Source organism: Artemia franciscana, chromosome 8 (genome assembly GCF_032884065.1).
Source record: "Artemia franciscana chromosome 8, ASM3288406v1, whole genome shotgun sequence".
Classification (NCBI taxonomy): domain Eukaryota; kingdom Metazoa; phylum Arthropoda; class Branchiopoda; order Anostraca; family Artemiidae; genus Artemia; species Artemia franciscana.
Window position 1 is genome coordinate 43,029,073 of NC_088870.1, and position 24,738 is coordinate 43,053,810.

Sequence of the window (24,738 nt, forward strand, 5' to 3'; positions counted from 1 at the left end):
TTTTCTAAGGAATATTTCAAAAGTTTTCAAGATTTTAAATTTTTCAAGATTTCAAGGTTTTCGTATCTCTAATTTAAATCACTAAACAACCCCTCCCCCTATGTTAGAAACTAAAAAACTTTAGACATAGCACGTGATAAATAACAACAAACAAGAAAAAATGGAATGTAAACTGACAACTAGAAACATATCACAAAAAAAGAAACAGCAAATAGGTTTTTCTTACGATGATTTTTCTATATACATTACAAATAGTTTTCATCCTGTATTTTAATTAGTGAAAATAAATAAATAATTTGATTCAGTAAATATAATTATAAATTATCCCTATTTTAATATACAACTTTGAGTGGTTCCAGAACCAAATGCCAACACTTCTTTAACCCCCTTTGCGGTAAGGGGTGAGGGTGTGGATTTGGTTATTTTCTGTTAAATAGTGAAAACAAATAAATAATTTGATTAAGTAAATATAATAATAAGTTATCCGTATTTTAATATACAAATTTGAGCGGTTCCAGAACCACATTCCAACCCCCTATGCGGTAAGGGGTTGGGTTGTGGATTTAGTTATCTACCAGGAATGTAGTTGCAAACCTTGAAACTGGAAGACCTTCATTCCCTTTTGAATGAAAATGCTTGACCAGTTTAAAAAGTAAGTGCATCACATTTAAAAAAAAAGGTATATTATTATAAAATTATCATATAGAAGATATAAAAATGTGAGTGAAAAAAAAAACGATAAGGACTTAAATCCAAGGAATTATGATTCAAAGTCTAACGCTCTACTAACTAAACAACATTATTTGTTAATCTAATTTAATCTATTGTTTTTGTAGAGCCATAATTGCGTAGCCTAAAGCCATTTACCCAGGCGTTACGGAAGGTCATGTCAACACCAAAAGCCCATATATTGGAACTTATCCAGCTAACACATTTGTAATTAGCTATTACGAAACACTGAGTTAATTAAAGTTTCTACTATAATTTTGAGATTATTAAACTGTATTTGTGAAAGCCGAACTTTTCCGAACTGGATGAGGAAAGGAGGTTACGTCTGTAGTATCCCCTTTTGAAGATTCACGACAGCCCTATCCACGACAACCCTGCTTTTAAACGCATGCCTATCCTGCCATTCCCGTGAGAATCCTATCCCGTCATTCCATGACAGCCAACATGTGGTTGTTACATATAGATAATGTTCTCTAAGAGACGCAGGTTCATGGGTTCCACGACAGGCCTAGTTTTACACGCATCCCTATTCCGTTATTCCGATGGAAGCCAGCAGGTGCAAGTTACGTGATTGCAGTTGATGGTGACGCAATCTTGAATGTCTTGATGGAATTCTTGGGGGTGAAGCAATCTCACTTGGCATGCTAGGCTTTGGGAGCCCGTGGGGAACCCCCACTTGTAACTGAACACGGCACACACGTGGGTATTACGTAATGGCGGTACACACGTGGATGTTAGTGTTGAATATATCATAAAGTCCTTTGTTAAGTCAACTTTTAGATAGCTTAAGTCTTTTTGGAGACAGTTTCTTAGAATAGAATAAAAATATGAAATATTGAAATCTTTCAACCATTTGGTTTTTTTCGGAGCTTTCATTAATCTTAGTTATCTAGAGGGAAGATAGTAATTATCTGGAGACTGCCTAGCGGTTCTCAAAACTACATTATCTGGGAATATGAGCCCTAATTCAGAGTTTTCGAAAGTATGTGTAAATTTATTATCTGCAATATCTCGGTGGATGAGAAAACAAAAGAAGCAAATAAAAAGAACCTATGATTAGATATGTGTTGAGACCTGTTTCAGACTTGTGTCAAACTAAACCTGTCTGTCATCAGCCATTTTATTAGTAATGTTTCAAAGTGATCAATAGTTATGTTGAAAACTTTGTGTCTAATTTCGTGGAGTTGAAACAGAGTCTAAAAAGGTCTAATAATCATTTTCTTTTGTTGGAAGTGAAACTACTGGAGAGTGAATTCAACCTTATCCATCAAGTTCCTTAAATAAAGGCATGTGGTTATCTTTTTGTTGGCAGAAATGTGAAAACCACCAGGGTTGGAATCATATAGATTACCGAATGGTAGACTTGCTGAACACTATCAAAACAAAAATAGATATAGGATATAGTTATACGCTAACACCCGTAGTCTAAACTTTCAAAAAACCTTGACTTTGGATTTACTATTAATAGTTAATAATAAGTCTTTGCATAACTTAAAACTACCTTCAACGCTTGACAGTTGGGATCGAGCAAAGATCTGCGCAACACGAGTCTATCCGACTGGAAACTATACCTGGAGGAACCCCCCCCCAACAGCTATACAATAGCTCATTGATATTCTCCCTGTCAAGGAATACTAATACTAAACTAGGAAGAATATTATTCCTAGCTTATTCACTTGTTCCCTTTGTCAGAAAATAGGATAGCAGATGCTCAAAATAAAAAAGGACCCTAAAGACCTCAATTAGACTAAAGACCTTATGCAAAACTGGCTCAGTTAAATATCTCTTCTTTTCACTTAAGCACTCAATGTGCATGAAGCCTCTTTGTTCATTGGAGGAAAATGATTGACTACCAAAAAAAAGAATCTTAGATGGATGGCTAAGGTTCCTATGCAGGGAGACTCACAGCTTTGTAACCAAAAATATTGATTTACCAAAACAGTTTTATAAACTACTTTGTACTTCTCCTTGTCAAATAATCATATTTACGAAATTTTTAAAAGAAAAATGTGCATTTTACGAAATAATTGGATGTCCTACATCACCCAACATTAGGCCTATAAGAATATCTTGTTGAAAATCTCTTCTTTTTGATGCCGTATAGCTGGCACAGTATTGCAAGTAGGCTATCAAACCGTTCGTGGTAACGAACTGTAGTAAGGAGCGACCCGGCTCAATAGTAACCAAAACTCTAAAAAACGAGATTTTATACCAATAGCTACATCAAAAGAATTAAATTTCAATGGTGATTTTAAATATATAATTTTCATCAAGTTTAGTCTTACCCATCAAAGTTATGAGCCTGAGAAACCTTACCTTATTTTAGGAAATAGGGGGTAACACCCCCTTAAAAGTCATAGACTCTTAACGAAAGTCACACCATCAGCGTATCAGAGAACCCTACTATACAAGCTTCAAGCTCCTATCTACAAAAATGTGGAATTTTGTTTGTTTTGCCAAAAGGCAGATCACGAATTCGTGTTTATTTTTATTTTTTTTTTTTTACAGGGGTTATTGTATCGACCCAGTGGTCCTAGAATCTTGTAAGAGGGCTTATTATAACGGAAGTGAAAAGTTCTAGTACCCTTTTTAAGTGAACCAAAAAATTAGAGGGCACCTAGGCCCCCTCCCACGCTAATTATTTTCCCAGAGTCACCGCTGAGATAGCCATTTTATTCAGCATAGTCGAAACACCTTATAATTATGTCTTTGGGGAGGACATTGACCAGTTACAAACTTTGATCAGTGCTCACATATAGAAAAGGCTATTGAGAAGTGTACAGACATTTTCAGGGGGATTTTTTGGTTTGGGGGAAGGGTTTAGAAGAGGGGGATATGTTGGAGGAATTTTCCATGAAGGAATATGTCATGGGGGAAGATTATTTCCATTAAAGGAATGCTGGATTTTCTAGCATTGTTTAAAAAAAAATATGAAAAATAGATACGAAAAAGTTTAATAACTGAAAGTAAGGAGCAGCATATAACTTAAGACGAATAGAAATTATTACACATTCGAGGGTTTTACGATAAAGTATTTTTAGTAATTTCAACTATTTATTCTACGGCCTTTGTGATTCAGGGGTCATTCTTAAGGAATTTAGACAAAATTTATGCTTTAGTGCAAAGAGCGAGGTACTGACGAGTGAGGGGAACCCCTCATATACGTAATAAAAACATACGAATACAGAAGTTTGTTGCTTAAGGTAATTCGTAAGTTACATATATCTTTTACTAATAAAAACGCTCGTAAAAAATTAAAAATTCTAGTTGCCTTTTTAAGTAACAAAAAATTTGAGGACGACAAGGCCTCGTTTCCCTCTCCTTCATTCTCAAAATCATTCGATCAAAACTATGAGAAAGCCATTAAGCCAAAGAAAAAAATATGCAAATTTCGTTTTAATTATTCATCTGCGGAGAGCCGAAATCAAAGCATGCTTTAATACAAAAAGTTCAAAAATTAAATTAAAAAAAAAAAATTTTTTTAACTAAAATTAATGAGCGACATTAAAAGTTAAAACGAACAGAATTTACTTTGTATTTGAAAGGGCCGCAAGACATTGAGAAGGAAGCAGTCTGTTTCATATACGAAGTAATTTCTGTTCGTTTCAAATTTTAACGTCGCTCCTTACTTTCAGTAAAAAAAACTTGTTTTTTATTTAATTGCAATATTAGAGTTTTGGAATCTTTTGCTTGAAGTGAAATCAGGGCACGGTGTTCCAATGTTGATTCAAGACTATCTTGTCTGATTTTAATATTGAGAAGGTTTTTTCAGTAAAAAAAGATTTCTAGGGGAAAGACATAAAAAATCTTTAAAAAAATGAAGAATTAATTCATACCTATAATAGTGACATTATGCAGAAAGTTCTTTGTTTTTGATTTTCTGAAATCAACACGACATCTATAGAAACTGCTGTCTGTTTCTTCTGCTTGAACAATAATTAGGGCGGGTGGTATTAAAGTATTTTCAAAACTTCCTCGTGATCGAAGAATGCTGTCATCCGACCAATGAGAAGGAATGGCTTTACTTCTTGAGTCATAGCTGTAAATAAAATGTTTTTTTTTATTTTGTATACAGAGCTATTTCAGTTCAGGAAAAAAACATAGCCGTTCCTAGGGTTGTTGGTGCCCGAGAAAAACAAAGAAATGAACAAATAAACAAGTTTCAATTATATTTTAGTGGTTAAAAAACTAAGTTTATTCCCTATGGTTGAAAAATTTTTCACCAGAAATTGAAATACATATTACAGTATCTATTCCCTAACTGTAAAAGTATCTATCTGTCTCAACTTATTCAACATTTTACAATTTTACAACCCTGGGAGTCAAATTCTGGGTAAATATTGATCCATAGTGTTTCCGGGTTTCCACTATCTTTATTGAATGTGTATCTGTATAAGGGTCGTCCTGAAAGGGAGCCAACATGCCGTAATCCTAACTTTATTTTTGAGAATTAAGGTATCACGTAATTTGATCATCTTTGCCTCATGTGGATTTATCTTCAAGCTAATCTCCAAAGCCATATCCCAGTGGAGGAGGTTAAGGGGTTTGAATCGCCCCCTCCCCCATGTCTTATTATGTCTTAGTAATTTTTTATTAGGTAGGGGAAACTGAGTCAAATATTTGAGCTTACAAGATTCTTAATGCCCAAATATATATTTTATGAGCCAATAAAATTGACATTTAACCTTTCATACCTGAGTGGCACCTTGAGGTATTTAACATTTTAATATAGCTTCTTAGCTCAGGAATAATTTTAAGCATAGTGATTCGAATACCAGTAATCAGCTAAGATTTTGAACTTTCATAGCATCTTAGTCTTTTTGACAGCATTCGGCAAAAAAAAATTGGCAGTATTTTGTTTGTTTAGAATGGCTAATAATTTTGGCTAATTTCCAATTATTACCAACTGTAACTGCAACTGAGAACCTTGAGTGATGATTGAAGCAGGGACTGTGACTTGAAAAAATAAAACTTAATAAAAGCAGAAAATCAAAGTGGCTACTCAGAATTGTCGTTTTGGATTAGAGTTAAATAAAGGCGAGGGCAAGGGACTTATAGAAAATAATATGGGATAGTAATGAGTTCAGGAAGAAGAAGAAATATAAAAGCTTCTTCATTTTCAAGAACTAGACATCTGTATTACCCAATAAATTCCTGGCTTTTAACAGAAAATTCGAAGAAGAATTAGCATACAAGAACAATTGAAAGAATAAAAAAATCGAGATGAAGCTGTCCAGTTACAGTAAGTAGATTTTCTTTGAACTTGACATCAATGATGTCTAATAATTGAAGCTTAGTCTATTTTTAGGGCCTTAGACTTCAATCAATTAACAAGAGTACAAGCTTTAGTGTTTTCTTTTATAAGTAACCAAATATCGTGCTTTAGCTAGGGGCAATCTTTGATTATTTAGCTGCTTAAAACATGAATTGATTACAAAACGCTAAGAAAAAAAATTCTTAGCAAACCAATTAGGCGAAAAATGAAAAGCCTTGCTTTAAGTTCCTCTATGTATGATTGGAAAAAATTGTCTATAAGAACCTCTTCATTGACAGTGAACAGAAAAACTAAATGAAGATTAATATTTAACGTATGGAAACAAAGAAAGGAAATAATCAATGAAAAGAAAAATCAAATAGGTGAAAAACGAGGATTTTATCAGCCAGTAGCAAAAACAAGCAAATATTTCGACAAGGACCTCCGCCAAGTCGTCCTCAGTGCTAAAAATAAATAAGAAAGAGGAAAAAGAAACAACGAAGAAACAACAAGATCTAACCTTCTTAAGTGAACTATACGAGAGGAAAAAAGACACTGAATCAAACAACAAAAACCAACTTGAAATCAATGAAAGAAAAGTTTTCCAATTAGATTGAATAAGTATCCTTTGCCTTGCAACAGATTTCTCCTGTCTACAATTTCGGTTTTCATTAGATATGCGGACAAGTTGTCTTAAATTAGACTGGGCGAAAATATTCATTGAGTCTTTTAACATTAAGTTGTTATAAATTGGGCTTAAGGAACTACCTCCCGTGTCTCTGTTTATAGCCAAATTTCTATTTATATGTTCTTTTTATCTCAATTGCCTATTTAAAGGATTTCGATTGGCCATTTACGGTAGATATTAAAGTTGCCTCTTCAAAAAGAACTAAATGGTCAGGATTTTTGTATGTATGCTGGGCCAGAGCTGAACCAAAATTGTCATTTTTATTTTCCAATCTCAGGGACTTATCTATTTAAATTTTGTGTTCATGCTATCGTTCCCCTAGTCGTTAATGGGTCCTGCTAATGTAAAATTTTCCACATGAACACAGGACTCTGTAGACACCACTACCTAGTATAGGGTCCGTTTTATCCTTTCCCGAGTTGAAAAAATGTTCAACTTTTCGTTCAGTTTTGAAAGAAACAGAGAGATTATGGTTTTATTTTTTGTAATTTTTCCAAGTTTATTGCTGAGTTTTGAGACGTATGGTTATGTGGTGAAAGTTTTTTTTTTCTCAATTGCCACTGTAACTTAATCAAGGGGGACGGGCTCCCTATTTTCTTGTTTTACCTTTTTTAATCACCTGTCTATTATGCTTTCAATAAGATTGATTGGGTAGCCATTGCAGAATAGAATATCTTTAACATCTAAACTCGGATTTTAAATGATTACGTGAACATATTTTTAGAACCCTGTCGACTAAAGAAATTACCACCCCTCTTTTTACACAAGGAGGGTAATTTGACGAGAAATGTAGAAAATCCTGACCATTTAGTTCTTTTTGAAGATGCAACTTTAATATCTACCGTAAATGGCCTACCGAAATCTTATAAAGAGGCAATTGAGATAATAAAAAACATATAAATAGAAATTTGGCTATAAATAGAGATTGAAATATTAAAAAACTCAAATTTTAGACAGGCAAAATCTGTTGCAAGGCAAAGGATACTTATTCAACCTAATTGGTAACTTCTCTTCATTGATTTCAAGTTGGTTTTTGTTGTTCGATTCAGTGTCTTTTTTCCTCTCGTACAGTTTACTTAAGAAGGTTAGATTTTGTTGTTGTTTCTTCTTTGTTTCTTTTTTTCTTTTTCCTCTTTCTTATTTTTTTTTAGCACTGAGGACGACTTGGCGGAGGTCCTTTTCGAAATATTTGCTTGTTTTTTTATATTTTGCTACTGGCTGATAAAATCCTGGTTTTTCACCTATTTGATTTTTTTTCTTTTCATTTATTATTTCCTTTCTTTCTTTTCATACGTCAGGCTTAGCCAGTATTGTCTCAGAACGAATTTAGACCAATAATTAGGACACTAATCTGATTGATTGCTCTGTTAAACCTTTTTTTGCACAAACAAACTCTAATTTATGACAAAAAACAGAGTCACGACTAAAATCATTGTGAAATAAAATACATTAAAAAACAAAACAAAAAAAGAACCTTAAAAGGAACAGAAAAAACGCCACAAAAAAGATTGGAGCTAACGACCTCTCTAGTGATATGAATGTTAGACCGTCATATCTCTATCGTCTAAATGAATTCTAAGTTTAATCAGAGAAACAATTTTTTCGAACCTTCTAGTATTACTTATTAATTAAACCAAACTTCAAAAAGTTTGTCTTAATCAGAGTCTACCTAGTCCTTTCTGCATACCAAATAATTTTCAAGCGTATCAGAGAAAAGACAATTTTTCCGCCAGTTTCGTGGTGTCATGAATCTTTTATATTTTGTCTGAGACAATCTGGAACGTTTGAAGTCTAGTAATTCCTTTTGGTCTGGGCTGTGAAAAAAAACATTATATGTCTGAGATGATCGGAAATGTTTTTTTTTTAGGAATAGGATGAAAGCAATTTTTTCAAGTATTTTAGGTAGCCTATACAACTATCCTCCCACAAACTTGCAGATAAAAGTTTCTTGCCCTTCAGAAAAAAAATTGTTTATCCCTTTCCAAAACCCATTTTTTGAAAATCCAATATTCTCGAGACAAAATGATTTTGCTCACTTATTCTCTTCTTCAGGAACAAACTTCATTCCTCCGCCAGCAATATCTGAATGTTACAACTTGATCCATCGAACCACTTCAGATATTTTACAGGCATGGTATTTTGACAGCCTTCACTTATGCATTATTTTTCGATTCATCTAACTGTTTTATTATAAAAAAAAGTGCTGCAGGAACTCAGTGAATTTTTATCAAGATAAATCTTCTAACCCTGGTCTTCCCTTCAATCAAGATAGTCTTTGAAATCCACATGGTCCACCACAATCCTCCTCGTAAGATGCAAGTAATTCTTTATGATAATTCCCGAGATATTGCAGATAAGTTATTATGGTGAGATTAGCTCCCATTGTGTCTTTTGATTTACCTGGCAACTTCCTTGTGCACACTTCTACCAATAATCAAAATATTTAGAGGGATCGAAGGAACACCGTTAGTGCATCTCCTTATTACTACCTCCCTCCAAGTTAAGATTTGTAATCAAGGTGTCTTCTCCAAAGCTTGAATATTTTTGTTCAGTCTCTTAAGCCATTGTTAAAATACAATAGATGCGATGCACTATTTTGATAGCCTAGGCACACTTGGTGGGTCAAACTTAACCATTACGAGAGTTCAAGTCTCATGCGAGGAAAAATTACAAACGATTTTAGGCTAGTTGAAGATAATTTTTACCATTTTATTAGGGGAATATTTAGTAGGCGCGAAAACAAAACGATTTCTACCTTTTTTCTGGAATATTATCCCGATACTTGTTGTTTCATTTAGAAATTTTATAGAAGTTTCTTTCTTGAGTTTTATGACCTCAGTATCGGATACTAGTTTCGAACTTTTATTTCTAAGCATTTCCAAGCTACAATGGACCACTAATCACGAGAAAAGGAATTTACGAAAGCAGCGGTCCTGTTCCGCCACGCAATTATGTTCTTAAAAAGATAAATTACTTTGGCGTGAGAATAAGCTTATTGTCTGGAACTATTTATTCGGCCTGAAAAACTGTCTTTACACTGTTTCATTCTCCTATAAGGTATATTGTATTACAGAAAGATCTATTGCCACTAGGGGAAAGGGATATATTTGCTGCGTTACTTATCCGTATTATATATGTTATCAGTACATGCGCAATTAACTTGGAAGATTCCAGATAAAGTGGCTGAATTGTTGATTCCATATGTGTAAAATTTACGAAGTTAAAGCTTTCCATAAGAAATTATCAACTTAAGATAATATAAATGTTTTTTGAAAAAGCACAAATCTTCATGAAAATAGCAACAGTTGTTGCACCTCGGTCTCTAAGCATTTTTGTAGTCAGTACGGAGTTGACGGCCAATACATTAATACGAACAAACATAAGAAATTTTATTTGTTTTGACTATGTTACACTAAAACTATTAGAGGGGAGATCAGTCAATCATCTTGTATCTGGAGAACGTAGCTTATCTAAAGTTTTAAAATGTATATTGTTAAGCCCCTATTTTATTTTTGTATATTGTTAAGCCCCGAACTATTTCCGATGTTTCTTCGATATTTACTAAAACATTCACCAAAAGAATCTTTTCAAACTAAAGAGCGATATTAAACCAAAAATGGGCAAAAACAATGTCAAATATTTTTCCAAGCGTATATTTACCACAAATGACTCTCAAAAAATAAATTAAACCCAAAACGAACAGAAATTACAATAAATAACCCAGTTAAACTCAAAACAAGCAAAAACTAACATGAGTGGGGCTGACTTGATATTGATCATTTTTGGTTTGCTGTAGCTCTTTAGTTTTCTTTAAATAACTTTTTTCATGTAAAAGTTCTTAAAAAATAATTTATGTTTGTTTTTTATTGACTTAGTCATTTTAATCGGTAAAGAAAGCTGGACAAACATATTCTTTGATTTAGTTTTACACCTACTTTAGTATCCCTGAACAGTAAACTGCTCGTCCTAAAACATTGTATGTATGATATTCTAAAAAGCAGAATGCACTTACGCTCTTTTGATTTAGTACAATTGTTTGGGCAGAAATAATAATAGCAGTTGCCCTGAAAGTTTCAGCTTAACGCCCTCAGTAGCTCTTGAGATTTTGCTTAGACTTCTTAATGACGACCGGTGTACACATGTCGTTTAATTTAGTTTTAAAGTAGAACAAAATTTTCGTGAAAGTTTCTAATTTTTATCTGATTTTACTCTCGCTTGGATTTCTAGAAAGCTTTGTTACACTTATGCTACTTTGGTGGTAGCAGAGTATATTTTAGTGGTAGCAGAAGGTGCAGCAAAAGTATTACTAACGTAGCTGTGGGAGTTTTAACTTAGTATCCTACGCCATTAGCCTACTGGAATATTGCAAAAACACCCCTTTTATAGCTCATTCGTACGTAGTGTTTATAAATTAAATTCAACATCCCCCTCTTCGTTCTCTGAAAGTTTAATTAGTTACCTTTGCATTATCTACTAGTAGTAATTGCAGTAGCATAGGCAATAGTACGAGAAAAAGGAGTAGTATTGGTGACAGAACTTGTACTATTAGTAGTAATAAGTAGTAAGTAGTTGTAAGCAGTAATACATTTTTGTTTGTCCAATATGTTATCCAAATATACACTAAGAGCTCAAGCCTAGTGCTCTAATCAATTCTTGAGATACTGCTGATGCTGCATTTTGACAGCTTGTATACCTAAGGCATGTTTGAAATAATTTCAACATACTTTTCAATATTTCTTGAAAATATCTCATTAATATTTTTAGCCTTAGTAGCAGTGTGCAAATTGTATCTTTTAGTTGATTCTACATCCCCCTCAATATACAAAAGTGATAGGGTAATAACCCTAACTTTAGTAGCACTGGTAATAGTACTAGTAGCAGTAGAAGAAGTAGTGACAGCAGTAGTAGTAGGTGTAGCCATTGTAACACTCGTGGTAACAGCAGAAGTAGTAGTAGCAGTACTGTCCTTAGTAGTAGTGGCAGCAGTCTGAACGTTGACTAGTTCAACATCCCTCTTAACACACCCTGAAAGTTTCAGCTTAACACCTTTAAGCAGTTCTTAAGATATTAGTTCTATGCCCTTTTAAAAACTTGCATGCATATTTTTTTTTATTATTTAGTTGAATCTCCCCCTAAACACTCCCTGAAGGATTAAACTAAATACCACTAGCCTCAGTGATTGCAGTATTCTAGTAAAGAATAAACCATAACAGTACTCGGGAAATTCTTTATAAATAAGAGCTTGCATATTGCACTTTTGACGTGACGACCGCAACAGTTGCCGTCGCAGCCAATTTTCAAACACTATTAGCCTGCTCAAGCTGATGTTGCCCTCACTGTCCTTCACCTAGAACTTTTCTGAAGCAGATAGTGCCATGACAAAGCTGGCATAGATCTTCAATCTCTACTTGAAGAGCAGTGGAAACAGGAGTTCTTAATTGGTTTAGATAAAAAGTTTTTACTCTCTCAACGTCTGTACCTGAAACCATCTTTTAAAACCAGGCTGAAGCAAGGAAGAGAATGACATAAAGTCAACGAGGCAAACTCTTATATTATCTTCCATTATTGTAGTAAACTTACCAAGGAGGATTCTAAAATGTTGTCTATAGAACTAAGACACTGAGATCTCCAGCTTGACTTTGAAATTGGCTGTCAAAAAAACGTTGTCCTGATCGCCAACGATGATGCCTGATGAAATCTGCTTTTGAATTTATTTCCAACTTTCTGGCAAACTTTCCTGCCCTACCAATGAAACTGCCCATTTTATCCTCAGATATTCTCTCAAAAATTTTCTTTTGCAACTTCAATCGATTGCGTCGATGATGTTGACCTCTTCTGATTCAAGTTTGTATGTTGCCATTATGGGCTAGTACATGATATTTTTCATAAGCATGAGGCAGGCAATAAAGTCAAAAACTTAGAATCTTCTCAGGAAACCGCCTGCTTGTATTTTGTCGTCTATCAAGTTAATGCTAAGTTTTGGAGATTGAGGCTGTTTTCCATCAAAGAGAGTTTTTCTTTAAGAGCGACAAGTTTTTTTGTAGATGAAAAGAAGATGTATATTTCTCAAAGAATGTTGAAAAGCTCAGCTATCAAAAGAGATGAATTGCCAAAAAGCTTTATGATTGTGTTTACTCTATGGGCCTGGCAAGTATACAATTCACACGGCACTCGAAAAGTTCAAGTACGTTCTGCCGGGCCCCATTAAATTAACTAAACATTATGCTTGCACAATGATAAGACTGTTAATCTTGTCTATCAAGAAGAGTTCCTATCCATGACAATGCTCCTCTCCTCTCAACCACCTTGAAATAACCAAAAAAACTGCAAATCTCATTCCCAAAGTTGTTTCATTTTATTTGCTTTACTCCCTTCCCGATCATTCAATGTAAAGTCAAATCTAAAAATCAACTCAAGACATATTTTTCAAAATGTGTCTTAAGAAATCACCTTGAATCTAAACTTAGGGTCAAAACAAGGAGTAGATTTATCACACAATAGACCGTTCAAAAGTTATCTTAGGAAGATCAGATCGACTTTCATGCTCCTAAACGATGAGAAACTTCTTACGTAGAATCTGTGATCAAAATATTGTCGGATTTCTTTGGAAAAACATATATATACTACCCATTAGATAGCATGTGACTGAGGCAGGCTTTTCGATAAAACTTTTTTTCATAAAGGTACCATGTTCCATCTCATTCTTGTCCCAAGTCCGCCATGTCTTCTCTCTGTCTCTCTCTCTTTGTATATATATATATATATATATATATATATATATATATATATATATATATATATATATATATATATATATATATATATATATATATATATATATATATATATATATATATATATATATATATATATATATATATATATATATATATATATATATATATATATATATATATATATATATATATAAATAAATAAACTTACATTAAAATGCGAGAATTAAAACTAATAATGTTAAAAATTTTTTTTTATCAAAACAGCCCTAGCATCCTTACTTCAACGAAGTTCAACAAGGACTGACAAAGAGAAGAATAAAGTGAGGTGATAAATTCATTCAAACAAAACACAACAAAGTGATTAAATGCAATTTTTCAGAGTCAACCTTGCATTTTTAGCAGCCTTTTCACACAAGTATTTCAGAAAACACAATAGTTAGTAGTTTTTACATTGTTTCAATGTATACAAACATAGATGATGTGACTATTTCTGAGGAATTATTAAAAAACAAAATATAAGAAAATTACCACTTAATCGAGGTTTCGGGGACGGGAATTGATTGTGAAGTTTTAATGACTCTGGTTTAAATTTTTAATAAGTTTTCTATGTATTTTCAATTTCGCGATTCTTTTTATGATCAAAAAATGGGTTACCGATTGGGGCACCTTTACCCAGGCTACTGGCAAATATTTATGTCGAGAACCTTGACAATTGGGCATTAAATTCTTATTTTTTAAAACACGTGGATTGGGGTCGTTATATGGATGACCTAATTTTACTTTGGAATTATGGGGAAGCTGAACTTTGGGGCTTCTTAGATCATCTTAACACTTATGACCGAAATTTGAAGTTCACTCTAGAAGTTGAAATTGAAAATAAACTACCGCTTTTAGATGTGTTAATTATTCGTAATGCTTATAGACTGGATTTTACTATCTGTCGAAAATCAACACAAAACAATATATATCTCCACTTTAATTCAAATCACCCCCCACAACTTAAAAGAGCAGTTGTAAATTCTCTTATTGATCGTGCCCTGAACATTTGCTCCGATTCGTATATAAATGCTGAAATAAACTTTATCAAAGATATTCTTATTGGTAATGGATACCCCATTCATTTTGTGAATAAGATAATTAACCGTAGACAAAAAAGACATTCTTGTAAAATCGAAGAAGATATTTTAGAACGTGGGGCTACTGATAAGCCCTCAAATATTGTCTATCTTCCATTTATCCCAAAAATCACAACAAAAATAAAAATAATTGCACAAAAAATAATCTATATGTAGTTTTTACTAATAATTTAAAATCATTTTTTTTTAAATTCAGGTAAGGATAAAACCCCAGTTACTCACCAAAGAGGGGTCTATCAAATACCTGGTGACTGTGGAAATTACTGTTGACAGGACCCATCAGAATCTAGAAAAACGGCTAGAACAGCATAAAAAAGACATATACAAGGCATTAATTTCAAATAGTTCCAACAACTCCTTCGATTCTGCTTTAGGTTGGCATTTATTTAATAATCCCTCCCACATGATACTTTTTGAAAAATCTTCACTCATCAGCAATGATTTGGGGATAAAACAGGTGGTTCGAGTATCAATCGAAATTAGTCTCAAAATAAATAATAATACTTCTTTTAAGAGGAACTTAGGGGAGTACTCACTAAATTTTTTATGCTCAAATTTAATTAAAAATGATCTAACAAAATATTTTACTAAATCGATATATAATAGTAATGAACCAGCGATGAAAAGGCCTTTAAGACATGCTGCTACAAATGCAAGGTTGGCTCTGAGAAATCGCATTTAATCACTTTGTTATGTTTTGTTTGAATGAATTTATCACCTCACTTTATTCTTCTCTTTGTCAGTCCTGGTTGAACTTCGTTGAAGTAAGGATGCTAGGGCTGTTTTGATAAAAAAAGTTTTAACATTATTAGTTTTAATTCTCGCATTTTAATGTAAGTTTATTTTATATATATATATATTTACATATATATTCTCTCTCTTTCTTGTATTGTGCTGAAGACGGCCCTTGGATATAGGGCCGAAATATTCACAGAATCGATTTCAACTCTCTTGAAAAGTTTTTCCCTATTGTTTCAACTTTGTATTTGTTTTTCTATATATATATATATATATATATATATATATATATATATATATATATATATATATATATATATATATATATATATATATATATATATATATATATATATATATATATATATATATATTAGTATTATACTAGACAATTAGTTATACACATGAAATATAATTGTAGGGCTCCTGGCCCTAATCATCAGAAAAACATACTTTTCGTTAGCTAAATTATTCCCACTTCGGGACTCTTTTTTTTCACTCCATTCCCACTTTCTCTGAAATATCTTGCGGGTTCGCTGATTAGTTTTGCTTTAAAATTCGACACTCGGACCATGACTTATCAGCCAGTCATGAGAAAAAAATTTTACTATTAAGATCAGTAGAAGAGAAATCGAGGGGGCAAGCCATTCATAGGTTCAACGGGGTACGCTGTATTATTTTGACGTCACTGATTTGTTGGATTCTCGTGGGTCGTCTCTCGTGCTTTTATCTATGCCAAAAGACTTTTTTCTCAGGTTTATTTTTAATTTTGACTTGAAAAATAACAGGGATTTTTCAACTTTTCACATAGGCTTATTGTTCGATATGCCCTAGGTAGAGTCTAGACAGAGAGAAAGAGTAAAATGTTTCAACCAGTTCGTGGCAACGAACTGTAAGTAAGGAGCGACCCGGCTCAATAGTAACGAGACTCTAAACAATACATCAAAATAATCAAATTGTTATGCTAATTTTAAATATATAAGTTTCATCAAGTTTAGTCCTACCCATCAAAAGTTAAGAGCCAGAGAAAATTTGCCTTATTTTGTAAGAAAAAGGAAGAAATCCCCCCTAAAAATCATAGATTATTGATGATAATAACACCATCAGGTTCAGCGTATCACAGAACTCTACTGTTAAGGTTACAAGATCCTATCTGCAGAGATGTTGAGATAGCAAATTTGTTCAACACAGTCAAAGTATCTAATAACTATGTCTTTGAGGACGACTTGATCCCCCACAGTCCCCAGGGGAAGGACTGCAAGTTATGAACTTTGCCCATTGTTTACAAATAGTATTTGTTATTGGTAAGTATGCACATGTTCCGGATTTTTCTGATGGGGGGGGGATTGGGTTACGTTCGAAGATCTTTCCATGAAGGAATTTTTCATGGGGAAAGATAATTTCTACGAAGGAGGCACTGGAATCCCAGCATTATAAATAAACGATCAGAAACTAAATAAAAAAATAACATGTTTTTTCAACTGAAAGTAAGGAATAGCATTATAGCTTAAAACGAACAGAAATATTACGAATATGAGGGGGTACGTTCCCTCGTCAATCCGGCGCTGTTTACGCTAAAGTATTTTCAGGAATTCCAAAAGAGCTATTTGTTTTAATTAAAGACCTTTATGATTCAGGGGATCATTCTTAAAAATTGGAACAAAATTTGAACTTTACCGTAAAGAGCGAGGTATTCCCAAGGAGGCAAACTCCATCATATAACGTATATGAGATATTGACCCTTCGTCAATGCCTCATTCGCTACACTAAAGTTCAAATTTTGTAAACTAATGGCCGACATAAGCAATAATTTGGTAGTGTTATTTTCTGGCAAATCTTAGAATTTCATTTTACCTTAAGCAGCTTCATAACGATGATTTTATGTGATAACAAACCAAAGATATTGTAAGTGTTCGGTTTGTGGTCGTTATTAAATAAAAAAAAACGTTTTTCCCCACTCAAAGTAAGGAATAGCATTAAAACTTATAACCGATATAAATTATTACGCATATCTTTTACAGATCTTTTCTTTCATTCATTTCAGTCATTTGAGAATTGCTCAACTTGTGACTTTCATAAAAGTAGTTTCGACCTCTTTGGCCGTTTTGTTACTATGCCTTACAGTATTAGTTCCGCAAATATCGCTAATTTAAGATAACGTGGGAGAATCTTTCAATGGAGAAATTTATCGTCGGGAAGGGAATTTTTCATGGAGGGGGAGATGGAGTTCCCAACTTTATCTAAAAACCAATCAGCAAATAAATAAATAAAGTAGTTTTTTCAACCGAAAGTAATAAGCAACATTAAAGCTTCAAAAGAAAAGAAAATATTACGCATTTGAGATAGGTTTCTCTCCTCAGTAGCTTGCTCTTACACTAAAGTTTCTTCTTTAACTTTTAAAACAGGATATTATTCTAATTAAATAGCCTTTGTTTTTATTGTTTTAAATAGTAGTGTTGTGACAAAAAGTCAAACATTAGCACGAAGAGTGGGGCGTTAAGGAGGGGACAGCCAATTTCATATGCAGAATAATTTCTGTTCGTTTAAATTTCAATGTCGCTCCTTACTTTCAGTTAAAAAAAACTTTTTTTATATTTAATTGCTGTAAGAAAAGTGCACTATACTATTAGAGATATTTTCTCCAAGAGAAAATAGAGTCTAGAAAAGCACGACCATGGGCGTGCGATACAGTGGCCCTTCTTTGGCACTTACACTCAACAGATAGTACACTTGTAACAGCCTGGCCGGTTGTGGAACCGCCATAGTACGAATACAAGCAGGAGTAGCAATCGCAGTACATGCGACCTGTTCTTTCCTACAAAGCCTATTTAGATTGTGCTCATACCCATGAAGTTTATACCATCTTCATAATCAAAAATTCTGTGAGCTCGGCTTTAGAAAAGGAATAGACATTAAGTGATTGAAATGGATTAAACGATTTTAAGCTTGCCCTTAGGAAAAAAACATAATAATTAGCGAAAAACAAACAAACCGAACGACTTTGCCAGAATAATGAGATAATTTTAATAATGAGATAATTAATGAAAAATAGATTAGTAAAGTATTCACCAGTTGAAATATAATCTATACAGTTATAAGAGAGCATAAGAGATTGTAGACACTTGAATTATTTCCGAGTTGACATGTGGAGATAACGGACTAGTGAATATAACCGTAAGTATGGAAAATTATAAGAGCATCCTGACACGTCAAACTGATGAGTATTTTGTCCTTGACTTTTATTGGAAGGTGAGATAACCCTGTTCCTGTCAGTGTAACCTGCTTACATGGATATCGCATTTTAGCAAATTAGGAGAACTTGCAGGTTAAAAAGCTGATATCTGATGTAGATAATAGGTTTCGTTACGTACTGTGGTGTCCCTGTGTTAATTGGATCCTTTGGATCCAGAATCCGTGTGATAGACGTTTCTAATTTGACTTTTTGATTCTCCTGGTAGGTTGAAAATACATGAATTCCTCTCAGGCTCAGCCCAAGAACCTCATAATTGTTTCAGCATGATTGTTTTGGTAATTCTGCAAATCCTCTTCTTCAGAATCCCAAACTTGATGGAGATGAGTTTACAGCCAATTGATTCGATCGTACTACAGAGATATTGAATGACAAATAAACTTGGACAAAGTTGATGGCTTGGCAGTAGAACCAGTATACAAGCTGTTTGTAGCTGAAACGGAAACTGGCCAAAGATGGAAGACAAGAATTTAATAAAATTGGTGATTTAGAAGTTGGTGTTGTGTGTTTTTTGTTTCGTATTTTTCTTTTGACTCACAGGGTTTTAGCCCGTTTAGTCTATTTGCAGCAATTTATATTAGGAGGGAGCTGTTTGGCCCCAGCACTAATCCTCAGATAAATGCCCATTTCGTGAGCTAAATTATTCCCATTTTCTCTGTTTCACCATGTTCCACTTTTCCTTAAGAATCGTTGAATCTTCCTTTTTATTTCATTCTAGTAAATGTTTGGCGTGCTCGTTAAGTAGCTCAGATATAATGATAGCCTGTCTGCTGATCACTCATGATCCAGCCACGAGACCGAATTTAATGGCTAAATTCAGCAAGATCGAAAGTAAGGGGACAAGCCATGATGATGTTTGAATTCCTGAAATTACCACTAGCCAAGCCTTGGTAATAGTAAAGTCTCGCCTTGAATTAGGCCAAACTGGGCAAAAGCCATACTGTCCCATGCCTCCATCCCCGAGTACACTCGCCGAAGTCTTAAATATGGAAGCACCCTTTTTACGACCATTTCCTGTATATTTGAATTGGTTCTTAAATTTGATTTTTTTAAAAAATAAGTTTTTTTAACTGCAAGTAAGGAGCGATATTAAAACTTAAAACGAACAGAAATTATTCCGTGCATGAAAGGGGTTGTCCCCTCCTCAACGCCTCGTTCTTTATGCTAAAGTTTGACTCTTTCTCACAACTCTACTTTCCAAAACAATAAAAAACTTTAGCGTAAAGAGCAAGGCGTTAAGGAGGGGGCAACCCCTTTCATATACGGAATTATTTCTGTTCTTTTTAAGTTTTAAATTTGTTAAAAAAAAATGTTTTTTTTTAATTTGATTTCTGAATAGTTTTTTAATTAATGCATGTTTTGATTTTGGCTCACCGCACATGAATAATTAAAACTAAATTTGCATATTAATTTTTTTCGGCTAAATGGCTTTCTCATAGTCTTGATCGGACGATTTTGATAAAAAAAAGGGGTGGGGGAGGAGGCCCTAGCCTAACTAAAGACTAACTAACTAGGAGGAGCCCAAGTAAAAAGGCAACTTTAAAAGGCAACCCTACCCCGGGGCTGTGGGGGACTAAGTCGTCCCGAAAGACATAATTATTAGGTTTTTCAACTATGCTGAACAAAATGACTATCTCGAAGTTTTTGATCCAGACTTTGGGAAACATATGAGCGTAGGACGGGGCTTTGGTGCCCTCCAATTTTTTCGGTCACTTAAAAAGAGCACAAGAACTTTTAATTTCCGTTAGAATGAGCCCTGTCGTGACATTCTAGAACCATTTAGGGGGGTGTTTCCCCCTATTTTCTAAAATAAGGCAAATTTTCTCAGGCTCGTAACTTTTGATGGGTGAAACTAAACTTGATGAAGCTTACATATTTAGAATCGGCGCAAAAAAAATTACTCTATCATTTTGTATCAATATTTGCTTTATCCTATCCAGTTTCGCTAATTTAGTCCGATATGTTGACACGGTCTGAAACCTAGATTTCTAGTAAATTTTGGTGCCAAAACTTTTGAAAACTCAGAAGTAAGGTCTAAGATGTTGAATAATATTTTCTCTGTGTGGAATTGCTTCAATATGACAGCTTGTAGCAGCTTAGTAAACCAAATAAAATTGTCTGTGACTAATAATCATTAAAGACCCATTCACAACGAGACTTTACTAAAACTAAGATTTAGATAAGGTTTTTTCATAAGATTCTCCGTTTAGATGAAGATTTCTAGGAAAAGCTTTTATTGACTCAAATTACCTCTAGCTAAGTTTTAATATCAGTTAAAGGTCATCTTGAATTTGCCTTAATAAACAAAAGCCATGATGTCACATGTTCCTATCCCCAAGTACACTTGCTGAAATGTTAAATATGGAGGCTCCGTTTTTACATCAATTTTCAGTATGTTTTAATCGGTTCTTATGCAGTAAAGCTACTAACGCTACTGCAGTAGAAAAAAAAACTGCAACAGTAAAGTAAACAGGACAATCTTCAAAACATTGAGAAACGCCCTTGGAAATGTGCAATATCCTAAGTAAACTACATTGTTGTAACATTGTTGTAATGCTTAAAATATTAATTATAATAGCGTTTACTATCTTGTGTGTGTATTTGTAACTATGGAAATTCGCTTAGTGAAATAGTCATGCTTTTAAAGTTTCATCATCGATGCGTAATTCCAATAATGTTCAGTCTGTGTACTTTTATCACAGCATACAGGATTTGACAAAATTTTAATTTGATTAGAATCAGTTAATATTTAGGCATCCATTCCTTTCCTTTTACCTCATACCAAAAATTTCACTCCTCATATGTTTTTACCCCTTCCGATTGCACATAAAGTGCTTTGTATCATTATTTTCTCCACATATAGGCATAAAACAAAGAAAGTCTGGAGATATAAATCTCCTTAAATCCTTCCTTCCTTATCCAAGCGATATAAAAATAGCTTACACTGGCAAAATACATTTCATATCTATCCTCTAAGGCCTCATTCAGAGATATAAATCCCTCTCTCCATGTCTGATTAACCTCGATATAAACATTGAAAGACACGTTGGTTCAACCTGTCTATCATAACCTTTGTTTTGAAGGGATAAAGAAATTTCTGAAAATAATTCATGTAACAATTGCCAGTAGCTTTATGAACTACTCCCATAGCAGAACTGGCTCAAACATACTGGGAGTTGATGTAAAGAAGAGCCTAAATATTTAGCTTTAGTAATTGTACCTGGGAATGGGAGCATACAACACCATGTCTTTTGCTCGTTAAGGTAAATTCAAGATGACATTTTACTAACACCAGGACTTAGCTACAGGCAATTTGAGTCATAAAGAATCTTTCCTAGAAATGTTCAGCCTAACAGAATATTCTATAAAAAAAAAAAGCTAATTGCCTCAATTTACCAATAGCTAAATATCTTTATTAGAAAAATCTCGTAGAGAATGGGCATTTAATGATTCATTAGTAACACAGAATTTTATTTGCTTTATTAAGCTGACCGAGGTTTTTACAGTGAAGCAATCTCACAAATAAAAACTCGATTCGACGCTGTAAATCAAGCTTTCAGGGCCTTAGACACTGTCAACATATTTAAGAAAATTCAGCTTCCTTGGATGGGAAGATATGATCGATCTTCCAAAAAATTTGAATCTTGAAAACGTGCACAAAAACAACGCTGAAAATGCATAGTGCACAAGTATAAGGGTAGTTGAGTTGCTTATTTTTCCTATATCAAAAGTCAGGTCGAGCGGGTTCTTGAGTCTTCCCGCCAGTAGTTTTGGGGCCAAGCCACTATTCAGCGAGTTAAAAAAAAACAAAAAAAACATCAAAACTGACTGACGCAACGTTATAGTTCAGCCAACGACTGCTGGTATTTTGCGGTGTTTAAACGGGCAAAATTGAGCCCGTACCTCTGCCATATGACCAAAATTGAATGATAAATGTAGAAAATATTCAGAATAGTAATTGTCAATGTTGCCTCAGAAGAAGCAGCCGTTCTGGTGCTCTAGTGCTAGCATTTCAGCACTTGTTAATTAAACGAAAGACACTCAAGAATTACGTTTAGGTTAGATCGAAAAGAGTTTCGTAGCCACTTTGACAAGTGATAAATGATAGAATGCATTGGACTTGGACAATTTGGGCTATATTTCAGCTCAACTTTATTATTATCAAATAATCAATACATGCGTCTCTTTTAACACCCCCACAATATATTTGCACATTATGAGGGGTGAGGGTTGGGTTAGTTTATATGAGGCTAGGGGCGCTATCCAAATACTGTGTCTTCCCCTTAATGGGCAAATATATAACCCGAATTATATTATTATATAGGCTAAAGGTTATATGAAGTTGTTATTTCATTAGGATTAACCTAACTTCACTTCTTGGGTGTTTTTCATTTGATTAACAATTACATTTTTTTTCTGATAAGTTTACAAGACTGATTAATATAATAAACTATTCTTTGATGCTTTTTTTTCAATTCTGAATAAGACAGAGAGGTATATATTTAATGTATTCTTATCTGTGATTAGTTATTTTGCGTTTATGGGACCTTATATGAAAGAACAGGTAAAATTTATTTCCAGTTTCTAAATACGAGTTAGGATACGGAATGACAGTAAATGAATAAAATTTAGTAAAATTAGAAAGAAAAATAATGAAATGGACCACAATATACACGACAACAAAAAAAAAGACCTTCCAGGAAATCAGCTAAAACCTAACAGGTAGAATATTCAACTAAGATACAATATATAAAGTATTAGCCTACGTAAAAATTATAGCAAGGACTAAGTGAATATCTACATCTATTCTTCCTTTTAAATAATTAAAAAAAAAAACTTTTTCTACAAAACAAGTTTTTCAAAGAAAATTAAATACCATTAGGCCAACTAAGCGTAAAACTACCACAAATCACTATCAATAAATGAATGAAACCCAAAACGAAAAGAAAATATGAAAAACAGCCAAGTCAAACTAAAAAAGAGCAGAAATTAACATAAATAGGGCTGATAACCCCAAACCTTCTCGAGACCAAAATATATCTTGCGCTTTACTGAAAACGAAATACGATTTAAATGTTTTCACTTTTTTTACTTTCATAAATAAAAATTATCAAAACTATAAGGAATAAATATCAGTAGGCCTATATGTCAATTAAACTGACAATCCACGGTTTTTTTTTTCTTAAGTTTATCGTAACTATATTCTTGTCTTAAGAAGGTATGGAGGTTATCAGCCATATTCATGTTAATTTCTGCTCGTTTGGAGTCAATTTGTCTCTTAAAATGGCACAAAAGACCTAATTACCAATCTAACGAGCCCCCTTCGTAGTTTATACAACCATCCGTTCCATTAGAACCTTATATGCCCTTGGGGCATAGCTTACAACCCCTGTACTGAGGGGCTGTGAGGAGGGGGAGGTGTCATCCTCGAAGACACAATGTCCGGATCTTTCAAGTTTGCTAAACAGAATGGTTGTCTCAAAGTCTTGATAAGATGAGTTTTGGAAATTGATGGGTGCGGGGAGTGGAACCTCTAAAGACTTTTGAATATTAAAAAGAGCACTAGCCCTTTCAATTTTCGATCGAAAGAGCCTTTTTTGAAGTTTTTACGAAAACAAATGGACATCTAAAAATTTCAACCTGATACATTTCGGGAAAATACGAGGCTTGGGAAAGGGTATTCGCCCTACAATTAATTTTAATCTTAAAAAGTGCACTAGAACCTCTGATTACCAATCCAGTTAGCCTCCTCCGACGTTTATACGACCGTTCTTTCTATAATAGCCTTATATACCCCAAGGGTATTACTTGAAACCCTTGCCCTTAGGGCTGTGGGGGGATATCCTCCTCAAAGACATATTTTTCAAACCTTTTAACTACGCTGAACCAAAATTCTATTCCAAAATTTTGATTGGATGTGTTTGGGGAAATAGTTGGCATGGGAGAGGGTTTGTTGGCCTCCGATCACTTTTGACTAGTCCTTCTAATTTCCAAAAGGGCACTAGTTCTTTCAATTTCCGAAAGAATGAGCCCTTTTCAAAGTTTCTACGACAACTCCTTCGATACGAAGTGCCCTGGTCTAAAAAAAAAAAATGTACTGTGCCCACATCAATGTTTACTTAGACAGCGCTTTCGCGCTGCCTATCATAATGGAGGTTGGGGCATTTGTAGCTCCATGTTTTGCCCTGAGTTTTGATTTTCTGACT

The 24,738-nt window shown here is 33.7% G+C and overlaps 1 protein-coding gene and 1 long non-coding RNA gene across 4 annotated transcripts in view; one reads left to right on the forward strand and one right to left on the reverse strand.

The window, feature by feature from the left end:
- LOC136030450 (hemicentin-1-like) overlaps nt 1-24,738 on the reverse strand; it is a 214,279-nt gene that overhangs the window by 172,872 nt on the left and 16,669 nt on the right. For all 3 annotated transcript variants that reach the window (XM_065709442.1, XM_065709443.1, XM_065709441.1), the window contains one exon: nt 4,566-4,768. In XM_065709442.1, the coding sequence (XP_065565514.1) occupies nt 4,566-4,768 (203 nt within the window). The remainder of the gene's footprint in view (nt 1-4,565; nt 4,769-24,738) is intronic.
- On the forward strand, nt 15,289-21,119 carry LOC136030456 (uncharacterized). The gene is made up of 2 exons (XR_010618277.1): nt 15,289-15,377; nt 18,741-21,119. It is a non-coding gene; the product is annotated as an uncharacterized LOC136030456 (long non-coding RNA).